General features: G+C 38.6%; 1 protein-coding gene across 2 annotated transcripts in view; it reads left to right on the forward strand.

The window, feature by feature from the left end:
- Nucleotides 1-12580, forward strand: part of LOC127951388 (calsyntenin-2-like) — a 229851-nt gene that overhangs the window by 189709 nt on the left and 27562 nt on the right. Inside the window, exons 15-17 of one of the 2 annotated variants that reach the window (XM_052549262.1) lie at nt 309-432; nt 1741-1928; nt 2073-3993. The exons of the other annotated variant lie outside the window; for it this stretch is intronic. Of the exons in view, the coding sequence (XP_052405222.1) occupies nt 309-432; nt 1741-1928; nt 2073-2276 (516 nt within the window). The 3' untranslated portion in view covers nt 2277-3993. Of the gene's footprint in view, nt 1-308; nt 433-1740; nt 1929-2072; nt 3994-12580 lie in introns of those variants that run through there. 2 annotated transcript variants of the gene reach the window in all.

Genomic DNA, 12580 nt, shown 5'->3' on the forward strand with positions numbered 1-12580 from the left:
CGATACAGTATTGAATTGATAGCATCATTATTATATTTTCAATTGTATAATATTTTATATATTATGTATAATTTTAGTATTGTATTTAGAATTTATTTATATTAATTTATTTATATTTTTATATTTATAAGAATTTCTATTTATATTTGACCTTTTATAAAACAGGCTCACTAATTTAAAGGTTCACTTGTGATCAATCCAGTAAAAATCCAGCCATTCATTTATTCATTCTTGATGTGGCTATAAGGTCAGATTTTCATTCTCCCTGTTGTCTCTCTGAACTATTTTCTGTTTGTCCCGCCTCTCAGATTGGAATCGTGCACAGCTCAGAAGCCGTAGAGCATGTCAATCACATGGCTGTCCAATCTCAGTACATGAGACCTGTGCATCATCCTCTAGTGGTGCATACTGTCAACTCTGATCACATCTCAGGTAAAGTCAGCCTTAATGTCTCTTAAAGACTCATCCATTCCTGGTCATGAAGTCATTTTACCCTGTATGACACTATTGTGTTGAAAATGAAAATTAATTTATTTTGCGAATACTGTGTCCCTTTGTTAAGCCATTTAAGTGAATTGTAAAACGGAGAACAGTAAATGTGTCACAAAAAGTATTCATTTGGCATAGACAAAGCTTATAAAAAAGCAAAATGTACCCACATGTGCATACAAAATCTGCACACTAGTCTAAGTGGACGACAGGCTCTTGAGACCGTATTGTTGGTTTGGAGGATCTTGGGAAATTACACTTACTCTAGCAGCTCACGCACACACCAGGGACACCAGCGATCTCCCCAAGGGCGCACAGAGCACAGCTGACTGCAGAGAGATGGAGCATTCTGCTCTCTGGACGGACGAAATAAAGAGGGAGAGGGATGACAGGATGCGAGACATGCTGCTTTAGAAGAGACATGGAATAACAGCAGGTGGCACTGTGACCTCATGCTCCCAATCCTGCTCTTGTTGACTGGGAGGTCTCAGTAAATGACACTGTTCTTAAAGTGAAATGTGCAAAACTGTCTTCCGCTGTCAGCACAGCTAAATAAGCTTCACCTTAGCCACCTAGAACAGACCTCCCTTAGAAAAACATTTAACAACGTTCATCCGGGATTATATTGATTTTTGTATGGCTGAGTGAGTCATATAACAATAATATGAATATACATAATTGCCAGATAGAAAGACTAGAGCTATAAGTGGCTCAAGGTCATGCATTCCAGTTATTGTACTACAGTTAAAAGTAAGGCAGGGTGAATAAAACACCCATACATCTCTTTCTGTTTCTCTCTCTATATGGTTAAAAAAAATATATTTTATTTTAAATAAATTAATAGTTTTAAATAGCTAAATAGAATAGAAAAAATAGAAAAAAATCTATTTAAAAAAATAATATGCAGCTGTTCTGTGGCTGTTTACAGCATTGTTCAGAAATGTTTCTTGAGCTGCAGTTTTGCATTTTAGAATGATTTCTGAAGGTTAATGTGACCCTGAAGACATGGAATAATTATGCTGAAAATTCAGCTTTGACATTACAGGAATAAATTAGGTTTTCTGGCAACATCTATATGCTATAAGACAATGATCAGCAAATAATGGATTGTATCAATTTAACAGCTTTAAGCATTTTTTATCAAATCTGGATTATAAACTGCTGTTTGTACAGTAACATGCCACAACTTTACAGTTTGGTAGAACAAGATAAAATATATGTATATGTATATCTTCACCTGTGTGTCATCAGGTAACCCTCCTGCTGCGACAGTGGTAATCGTAATGTGTATCGCCGCCCTGGTGGTCATTGTGGTCTTCGGCATCTACCGCATCCACACCACCCACCAGGATGGTTCAAAAGAGGACGAAGAGGGAAGAAAAGACCCAGAGATGGACTGGGACGACTCCAATCTTAACATCACTGTTAATCCTATGGAGGTCAGTATGTGCATCACCGGTAAAGACAGTTTGAACTGTTTCTTTAACAATAACTACACTACAATAACTGCTCTATAGTGTGTGGAGTTTGACTGTTCCATCACAAAGATTGTCTAAATGTCATAATTCTGTTGTTGGTTATAGAGCATTGATGGGACTCAGATCGCTGAGGAGGTGAGGGAGGAGGAGCCAGAGGAAGATGAGGATGAAGACGAAGAGGATGATGAACTGGCAGGAGATCTCTCTAGTGCTGAATCCGAGGACAGTGATGAAGAGGAAGAGACTAACATTCAGAAGGGAAAAGTGAAAGGAAAGCTTGAGTGGGACCCGTCAACATTACCCTATTAAGACACACACACACAGACACATTCGCTCAAACACACATGCATACACCTTCACACATGCAGACATAGACTTGTGCACACACACTTACACATATATATGAAAAAAACACTCACATTTAATGCCGTCTTACAATTACAGAATCCAGAATTTATTGCCTGAAAATTTGTCACACATCAGCCTGATTTTGACTCTTTCGAACACGCATAAAAAGCATCCTGTAACGTCATCTGCTGGTCAATATTGGGAATCGCACCCTCAGTCCAGACGCTGCTGCAGCTTGTATGTACTTCAGTAGTATAAGCTGCTGTGTCTCAGTAGATGCACGAAAAGGAAAGATAAATCGACACAATGGAATTAATTGTGAATCAACATCTCTGGGATGTTTGTTATTTACGTTTACTGTTTTGTTTTAGTTTTTTTTTTTCGTGTTGATTAATCAGATTATAGTCTAGCGCCACAATGCTTTCTACCTTTCTGAAATACTAAACTGTAATATTTGAAAGTGTGGCTATGCCTTCACCATTTGTTGTCTTCAGAGTAACATTTAATATTGCATTGATGTGCAATAGTTAAAACCCTAAAGTTGTTTTTTGCAATGAAAGTATATAATAATGATATTTTCTTCATTTGAAATCTAGCAAATAGGTTTATTTTAGATCCTCTGAGAGTTTTTGATTGAGACGGTTCTCTTTAAGCAAAAGTTATATATAGTAATGAGATAACATTTAAAAACAAAACAAACAAACAAAAAAAATCTCTCTTTTTTTCTCTCTTTTTGGGATCTCGGTGGTAAGATAGGAGTAAGTGTGTCTGTACATTTTTATATGCCTGTCTTCTGTAAATAGGGAACTGTAGAGTAGTTGAATGGTGACTCAGATTCCTCACGTTCTCCTGCATCCCTCACACAGCCTGTATGTGTCCACACTTGCTTGCTGAAGAGGAAGGGTCCTCCTCCTCCTCCTCTCTCTGTCTGTGTTGATCTCTCTTTTATCGTTCATGGTGTCCTCACCTCAACTGCGGATGGGTTCTCGCTCACTTCACTTCAAACTGTTTTCTCTTAGTCTCTACAGACAAATGCACTTTTAAGCTATTAAAAAAAAAAAAAGAAAATAGAAGAAATTGATAGAAATTGATCAGTGGTTGTAGCCTTGGGGCTATTTTGGTATAGTGTGAAGGTCTTTACTAACCTTCCCACAGTGTACAGTTCAATTACATTTTTCAGGAAAAGAAATGAAATCGAAAAGTATGAAAAAACTACAAACAAAAGCCAAATCTTGTGAAATCTGAGGCTTTTGACATCGTTTTGTTTTCGTATAGAATAGGAAAGCCAGAGCAACTGTAGATGATACTTATGGTTTTTCCCCCTTGACAACTGCATTTATGAATATGTGCATTGGATTTTTATGTAATGTCTGTTGCGGTGGTTAGGATTTGTCATGCCATCAGCCAAAACGTGCTTGTGATGTCAGCCTTGTGAGACATCCCGTTCCCCTTCTGTCCACCCCCCACACCTTTCATATTTCACTAGTCCTTTTTACCATACGTGTCATAGAACAGGAAAAATAAACTTTTAAAAAGAGCAACCCTGTAAAATCATGTAAGACTATTCTTTTGTAAATGTTTCTCTCCTTTTGTTTTGTAAAGGGTTTTTGTTTAACTTCTTTGATGGTCACTGCAGCACTTTCTGTACATTGACCAATAAAGACTTTCCTTAGAATGAGTGAGAATGGGTGTCTCTTTCAAATTCAAATGCTGATTAATCTACTTTTGTGACAAAACACAGTGTCCTTTTAACTATAGGTTGAAGTTTTTGTATGTTATTTGTTCACAGGTAAGGTGAGAAAGCCTTAAAAGAAGAGGTGACATATCCAGTAACGACTTGTAAAGTTTGTTGATTTACGTTCTTTAAATCTCTCTGCACAGAGCTTTTTCTACATACAAATTACTCAACCACGAAGAATGACAATTCAGAATCTAATTTGTCATTTTTTTTTATTAATGAAACGTGGAGAATAACAGATGTCAAATCTGTATTTCCAAGCAATAAATTTTTATAGAATTCTCAAAGTGATAAAATTACATGAAATATGACCTAATAAACAAAAAGGTATTACAATCAAAAGAACATGTTCTGTAATGCTTTTTACTTTATTCTTAAGTGAATCAGGATAAAAAACAAAAACAAAAAAACATTTAAAAACCTATAGTTAAGATTTGTCAATTAATAGAGAAAAAAAGTAAATGGCCACTAAATGAAGTGTGGTAATTTTCATCATCAAAGACATGTATTTTCCCAGAGTTGCATGCAGACTTCATCTCCTTTCTCTAGAGTCAAAAAGACTGAATTAGATGCTGTTTCATAGCGGTCACCTTGAGAAAGATTGTAAACAGTTATAATCTGTTGTCCATTTTTAAAGAATCTTAGACCCACAGATTAAGATGAGCAGTTATGTCCAGAGAAAGTGAAGAAATAGAATCCTTTAACAAATGCTGTAAAGATTCCTGTCACACACAACAAATAATGTGATATGAAACATTATTATAAGAACACATACCAGTGGTTGAGTTGTAAGCACTTCCTTCATTCACAAATACATCTTTATAAAACCAGTTATCTCAGTGTTGAAAGGTCCAATGCCACCCGTGTTTCCAAGAGAATAAGATATAAATAATTTGTTAAAAAATAATAATATAATCATGGATATTATTACAGTTAAACATTATCATCTCACTACATTTCATATCTCTCCATTGGTTATACAGTATAGAGTCTGTTTAAAGATGTTTATGCAGACTGCTAGTTAGTAAATGATAGCCTGAATTATAAATGTTTTCTGATTACTTTATTACCAGAATTACTTACTCAGCCATACATGTAATCAGCAGTGAGGCAGTGTAATGGTGGTGAATACAGAAAACACGGATACTGTATATAACTAATTTGTTTCTTTTTTTGTAAAGTAATTTGTAATATATATAGTTTGGACACACCTTCTCATTCAAAGAGTGTCTTTATTTTCATGACTATGAAGATTGTAGATTCACACTGAATGCATCAAACTATGTGGAATTATATATGGAATTATATAGATAACAAAAAAGTGTGAAACAACTGAAAATATGTCATATTCTAGGTTCTTCAAAGTAGCCACCTTTTGCTTTGATTACTGCTTTGCACACTCTTGGCATTCTCTTGATGAGCTTCAAGAGGTAGTCACCTGAAATGGTCTTCCAACAGTCTTGAAGGAGTTCCCCAAGAGATGGTTAGCACTTGTTGTCCCTTTTACCTTCTGTCTGTGGTCTAGCTCACCCCTAAACCATCTCGACCAATTCTTACCAGTAAAAACTTACTAAATAACAATTAAATAACAATTAAAATTAGGCCTAGAGAGTTCTGCAATTGCATTCTTACCAGGCACGTGCACAGGTAGGGCTCAACCTGTGCAGAGCACATGCCCTTTTTGCCCTTACACTCCGAAGTGCCCTTTTTTTGGTGGTGTTTTTTTTTTTTTTTTTTTTTATCAATGCTATTGGTCACCCTTTACATCTGTCTGTCTGTTTTACAAATATTTAGCAAATGAAAGTTCTTAAAACGAGCTTGTGTAAATCTTATTCGATCCTCAGGCTGTCAGTAAGCTGATGACTCCGCCCCCTCTATATTCATTGAATCAACTGAAGTTCCACAGCAGCCGCACAGTAGACACCAGCTGAGCTGAACAAAGTTTTGCGAAGGGTAAATAAATATCTTGTTGTTTGAATAAGTACTACTAAACACTATGTCTATAAAGGCTCATATTTTATTTATTTGATGTCTGACTGACTCACTGACTGAGACATGTGGGACGTCGCCTGAGAGACAGGGCTAGCATTTGCCATCTAGTCATAGCCAGCACTTAAATAGCCTGTGCATACAGTTGCATTTCATCTTTAATAAAATGCTTTTTTGGCCAAATGCATTTTACCACAGGAAAAACTGAGCGCTCCGTCTATATAGCTACAAAAACTAATTTGTAACCTAGAAGAAAATGTAATGTGATCCCGGCAGCGGCAGGCGCCGTCGCCGTTTTAATGACGGACAGAAAAACAACAACATTTGCACACATTCGCTGGTCAAAAACGATAAATTGATAAGTAATACAACAACATATAATTTGTTTTTACCATCGGAAAATCATAACAGGTGCGCCCCTGCGCTGTTTCGTACTGGAACTTACACAAAGCGACGAGTGATCCTCGTCACCTGATAATAAATTTCTTTTTTGATTTATGATTGCTGATACACTTAATTTATTAACATTTAGGCTAATCATGTTATGGTATACTCTCCGCTCGTCCTCACATGTATAAAATGTTGTAAAACATTGTTTTACTACAGTAATTTAGTAGTAACAAAAAAAAAAAAAAAAAAAATTACAGAAGATCACTGAAATCTTTATATTTTATCATGCAGAATGTAATTCATGATTCATTCCAAGGCTTCATTTATTTGATCCAAAATACAGCAAAATCAGTAATATTGTGTAATATTTTTACAATTTTAAATAACTGTTTTCTATTTGAATATTTTAAAATGTAATTTATTTTTGTGATCAAAGCTGAATTTTCAGCATCATTACTCCAGTTCAGTACTCTTCAGTGTCACGTGATCCTTCAGAAATGCTTTTCACTGCAACTGTACTTTTCACTATTTTTATTTATTTTTTCATTGCTGGCTTATTTTAGGGAAAGTGTAGTGAATAAGAGACCTTCAAGAGACCAACATCCCTGGTCCACCACAGTATCAAATTTTTGCCAGATACATGGCTCACAGAAGGTTGCTGTTGTATTAGGTTTAAAGAAGCCCTTAAAACCCTGTTTATCTATATTATCTAATTATCTAATATTATTATGGTCGTTATTAATCGTGAATAAATCTAAAGCTTTTGAGACTATTATTTTGTGTTATTGAATTTGTCATGAAGATGTGACCATTTTTTCCTTTTATGCAGGCTTACTAAATAATCTTGATATAAAAGGGGGGGGGGGTGCCCTTTTTCAGTTTCAGCACATGCCCCTCAAAAGGTCTGTGCACGGCCCTGATTCTTACTAGTAAGAATTGAATCAGAGACCTCTACCATTCAATTCTTATGATCATAACAATACCAATTAGAGAGGCCTTTAATTCAGTTCTTATTAGTAAAAAATATTATAGCCCCATTAATTTATTTGAACATATTTCTCCTCTTTAACTCTAAAGCCCCTTTCACACTGAACATTGGTCCCGGGAATCTGCCAGATTGCCTTCTGGGATCGATCCTGGGTTGGGGACCTAGTAACATTGCTGGGTTCAGTCCCAGAACAAGCTCTGTGTGAACAAAAGCCAGAACCAATGCCATAAAGGGTGTGTCATAGTAATGACGCATGTTATTGTGCTACTCTTTTACCGGGTGTTTTGAAGGCAGACCAATGTTTGTGACGAAAAAAAATATGTGCAAACTGTAATGAAGAAGAGATCAGGTAGTTCCTCACTGTCCTCAATATCGTTCACCAGTTTAAGTGATGTTAACGTGCCTAGCGTTTTCGACTCGTACATTACATTTCACATCCTAATGTCATGTGTCATTATGGGACCTTTACTTGTTGTGTGTGAACGCATGCACAGATTCCGGGAAATCACTGGCAGTGATCTAACTATCTGGGAACAATTGCCAGGAAACATTACCCGTGTATTATCTGAAATCTCTGTATGAAAGGGGCTAGTGTGAAAGGGGCTCAAATTTCATGACAAGTTTTGGGGTTATTCATCGTCTTAACTGTTTGTGAGCCTTAACAAAGGTTATCTTCAAGTTGAGTTAACTCCTGTAATATGTTAACATGTGTGTGTTTCACTGTTGCCCTTGCATCTCTTGCAGTGTCTCATGCATGAAAGGGAAGACTAAAACCATGTTGCATCTTTGTCAACACAAAAGTGCATTCTGAATGGTGTCTAGAGCTGCATTTAGGGTCCTTTACTGAGTGCATCACACATGAGCGGTTAATCACATGAGCTGAGATGAAGTTGGATCAGTCTTTTCTCTTTACTGTTATCACCGGCATATTTACAAAGTGTGTAATTCTAACATTTGGTAATATTAATCAAAATAACTGAATCAAAATTGTGATTACTCGATTTTTTTAAAAATGTAATCACGGAAAAACATTCAATTCGAACTAATAGATAAAATATTAGAGTGACCAATAGGAACTATGCTAAAAAGCTAGAACACCAGTTCCTCTTCAGGAACTCGAGCTGTATCAAGAACGTTTGGGCAACGCCTCCAGCGCCTCTGTGTGTGTGTCAGTCACTATCTGTTTGTGAGTCTTAGTGTCGTTTATCTACTGATAAACTCCATTTGTCAAAGCTTCAATCAAGAGAAGTTTTGGGAGAGAGCAGGCAGCATTCAGGCTGTGTGGTTTCCCTGCCAGCAAAAAAAAAAAAAGGTAGGTACACACGCAGCTTGTGTGTTGTCTGCTTGAGAGTGAAGCGTGCGCAGTGTCAGCTCTCGAGGGAGTTGATGGCTGCGATGCAAGCATTTTGTTTCACTCTCAGAAGGTTCTCTTTGAGGAGGGAGCTTTCACTGGCGTTTCTCGCTGTGCCAGTCCTACTTTCGCCGAGGCAGAGCAGTGGTTGTGCTTGCGGGTTTCGCTTTCGGATCCGCTGGAAGGAATGTAGACGGTCCCTATCTTCTTTCTTAACCTCCAGATCCGGCGCCTGCTCTCAGGGGTTCGGAAGCCCGCGTTTGTGGTACTTTCTCCCCGGTGAGAGGGAACGATGCACTTCCTGTCTTTCTCTGATGTGGAAGGCGTTGCTGACCTTGCTAGTTGAACAAGCACCAGTTGCACAAGCACCAGTTACACAAGCACCAGTTACACAAGAATATTATACTTAATATTATAATAAGCAGCATTAATGAAGACAAGAGGTCGTGCAGTCGGCTCTCGGGGGGTTGATAGTGCTTTTCTCGCTGTTAAGCGCTCCGATCTCATCGGGCACGCTCCGAGGAGTGTGTCCGTGCATGCGATCTTGCGGTTGCGGTCACGCTGCTGCTGAGGCATAGTGGTGACCGCGATACTGGGAATCGCACATGATCTGACGAACGAGTTGGAGGCGGCTCGTCCTATCTCCACCCATGATCACTAGATCTAGAGCTCGTTCTCTAGGCTGGGAAACCAGCGCTGCGGTTTCTTCGCACTCTGAGACAGCTCGCTGCTGCTGCTGCTGCATGCTCTCTCGCCGGGCACACTCCGAGGAGTGTGTCTGTGCATGCGATCTTGTGGTTGCGGTCGCACTGCTGCTGAGGCACGGGGGCTATCCTTGATGTACCTGCAGGATAGCCATGGCATGCAGGGCAGAGGCAGCTTGGCCCGCAGCACTGTAAGCCTTTGCAGCGAGAGAGGCCGACAGCATACAGGCCTTGGACAGGAGACGCGGATGATTCCTCCAAGTGGCGGCGTTTTCAGGTACAGGTGCACCGCAACCACTCTCTCCACCTGGGGAATGTCCACGTACCCCCTGGCTGCTCCACCATCAAGGGTGGAGAGGATGGAAGAGGGAGCAGGTGGCTTCTGACCGTGGAAGAGGCCATTTACGAATTCGTCACCTCTTCATGCACCTCTGGGAAGAAAGTAACCGGAGCAGAACGTGGTTGTGAGCCACTCTGCGCACTGAGGAACCAATCGTCCAGCCGCGAGGGCTCGGAGGTTGGGTGGTGTAGTCACCTCAAGCCCAATACTCACGGCTGCCCGGGCAAGCATGGCCAACAACTCCAAGTCAGATTCAGCAGCAGCGACAACACCCGAGGGGGGCAGCCCCGCCAAATCCTTATCCTCGTTGTATTGTTTCCTTTTCACACATTGTCGTAGCATGTTTTTTTTCTGTGTATTTTACAGGATAGTCCTTGATTAGTAGTTTTGTTCACATGTATCTACCATGGAGCAACTATGAGGGTGTAACGCCCATGGTAGCATGAGGGGTACTACTGGGATCCATTGTCTGAAACAGGGGCTAAGACTGAAGAACTGTACGAGAGCAGCTGTGTCAACTCTGGGTGAGAAAGCAAACTGGCCATTTACTGAAATAATCAACAACCATTATGGCATATCTGCAATATGCTAGTAAAGTCCTAATGGTCCTATAATATCGATATAAACCTCTCATGAAGCTCATGGCAACTCAAAAGGCTTGAGCGATGCATCATAAGTAACAGTCGATCTATCATTCTGTTTGTATATGGAACAATCCCATATCAGAGCTTCAGCCTGGTTATCTATTTTTGGCCACCAGTACAGCTGCCTAAACCACTGCTTGGTATGAACCATGCCTTGATGTGATTCATGCGCAAGGTCTGAGTTTTTTCTATAACTACTGAGGTACCAAAATATGATGTGTTCCTCAGACCAAACATCACTCGACTATGCCAAACTCATGCAAATCGGAAAGTAGGGTCGTTTTGTTCTTCATCAGATAAGGAGTACAAAGAAAAAGCAATGGTTCTCTCTATTCCCTGGTCATAAAGCCAGCACAGTCACCATAATCTGAAGCATCATAGGAAAGTATTGTGCTAACATTGGGGTTGAAGTTGAGAGCTGTCCACTATAGCCTTTTTGACCTGATCAAAGCTTTCTTGTGCTGCAACAGTCAACTGAAATTCACAGTTTTTGCAAAGTAAATCCCTCATAGGTTCGACCAGAGTAGCATAGGCAGGTAAAAGCTTGCTGTTACAGGCGATGAGGTCCAAAAACGGCTGTAGTGTAGCTGCATCTGTATGGCACAGTGCATTTGTAATTGCAGAGGTGTGTTTGTCATCAGGTTGCAGGCCAACAGCAGAGAGTCTCTATCCAAGAAAGCTTAGTGAAGTTAAATTAAACTTGCATTTGTCCAGATTAAGTTTCAGGCAAGCTTCACTGGTCCTATGCAGAACAGCATTGAGGTTTGCATTGTGAATGGTTTCAGATGCACCATGGACAATTACACTCTCCAAGTAACACTGTGCAACTTCAAAGTCTTTTAAGATTATTGTCATCATAAGCTGAAAAGAAGATGGGAACGCTACAGAACTGGTTTAGGCCCTTGTGAGTGAGACCTATGCTCTTCTCATGTAGCTTTAACGGTAAAATGCATTCTTGAGATCAAGGGAAGAGAAAATTGCTGATCCATGTAGTGCAGACAGTATATCTTCGATCAATGGTAAGAGATGACTATCTGGTACTATAGCCTTATTGGACTCCTGAAGGTCAACACACAAATGCGTGTCATTCTTTCATTTTGACACAACAGTTTCTTCTTTTCCATAATTCCATTCAATTTTTAATTAAGAACTTACTTAATGAGTGCTAAAAGAGTAGGTACTCTACAGCCAAATCTCGTTAACCCTTTAACTGTCATACTGTCCCGTATACGGGACACCTACATTTACTTCACTATATTACAATTAATCTAATCTTGACAAACTATATATCGTTGGAAAGGTCTAAGACTCCCAAATATTTATTTTACCAATGTTTTCTGCGCAACAAATTACGAGTGACAGGTTAAATTGATCTCTTTGTAAATATTTTCATGTTTAAGAAATTTCCTCATTTTGTGGTCTTGATGAAGAAACAGCTGCCCTTTTATTGTGATTGTAGTATAACCAATAAATTTTAAGTTGATTAAAAAAAAAAAAACATTTTTTAACCCTACTAATATGACCCAAAGTCATATGAGAAAACTCATTGCTTATACTTGTATCACTAAACTCATTGCTAATAGTTGTATCACTAGTATGTCCTTATGTATTAATTACTATATTATCCTTATATTCGGACCAATACAGTAATACAGATTTTTACTATACATTACACTTTTGGAGTCAGGATTAAGTGCATAATTATGTTTAGCTTATGCCAGATGGGGTCGACAGGGATTACATTTTCACAGCCCTGTGTTCATCAAAATAGGCCATAGTCAAAAATGGCAACATAGCTACTCCTAATCAGAACCTCTGGAGAGAGTTTAGTAAGAAGGTAGAGAACAAGATCACTGCAAAGGCTCTATACACTTTCATCAAATTAAAAATACATAACATCTGGACTGCTTTAGGGTTCACGCATGCAAGTGATCATGGAAAAAAAGTGGCAGTAGTGATGACATTGATTTTGAGCCAAGGTACCTTTCCACACAGACCAAGATTGCTGGATTTTTGATAATTTATACTAATAAACATCAATTTATTTGTAAAAGTAAAATAATGATGCTCTACATCCTCCTAAATACTAAAATAAAAAAATAAAAATCAAATGAGATGGGA

This window comes from Carassius gibelio, chromosome B2 (genome assembly GCF_023724105.1).
Source record: "Carassius gibelio isolate Cgi1373 ecotype wild population from Czech Republic chromosome B2, carGib1.2-hapl.c, whole genome shotgun sequence".
Lineage (NCBI taxonomy): Eukaryota > Metazoa > Chordata > Actinopteri > Cypriniformes > Cyprinidae > Carassius > Carassius gibelio.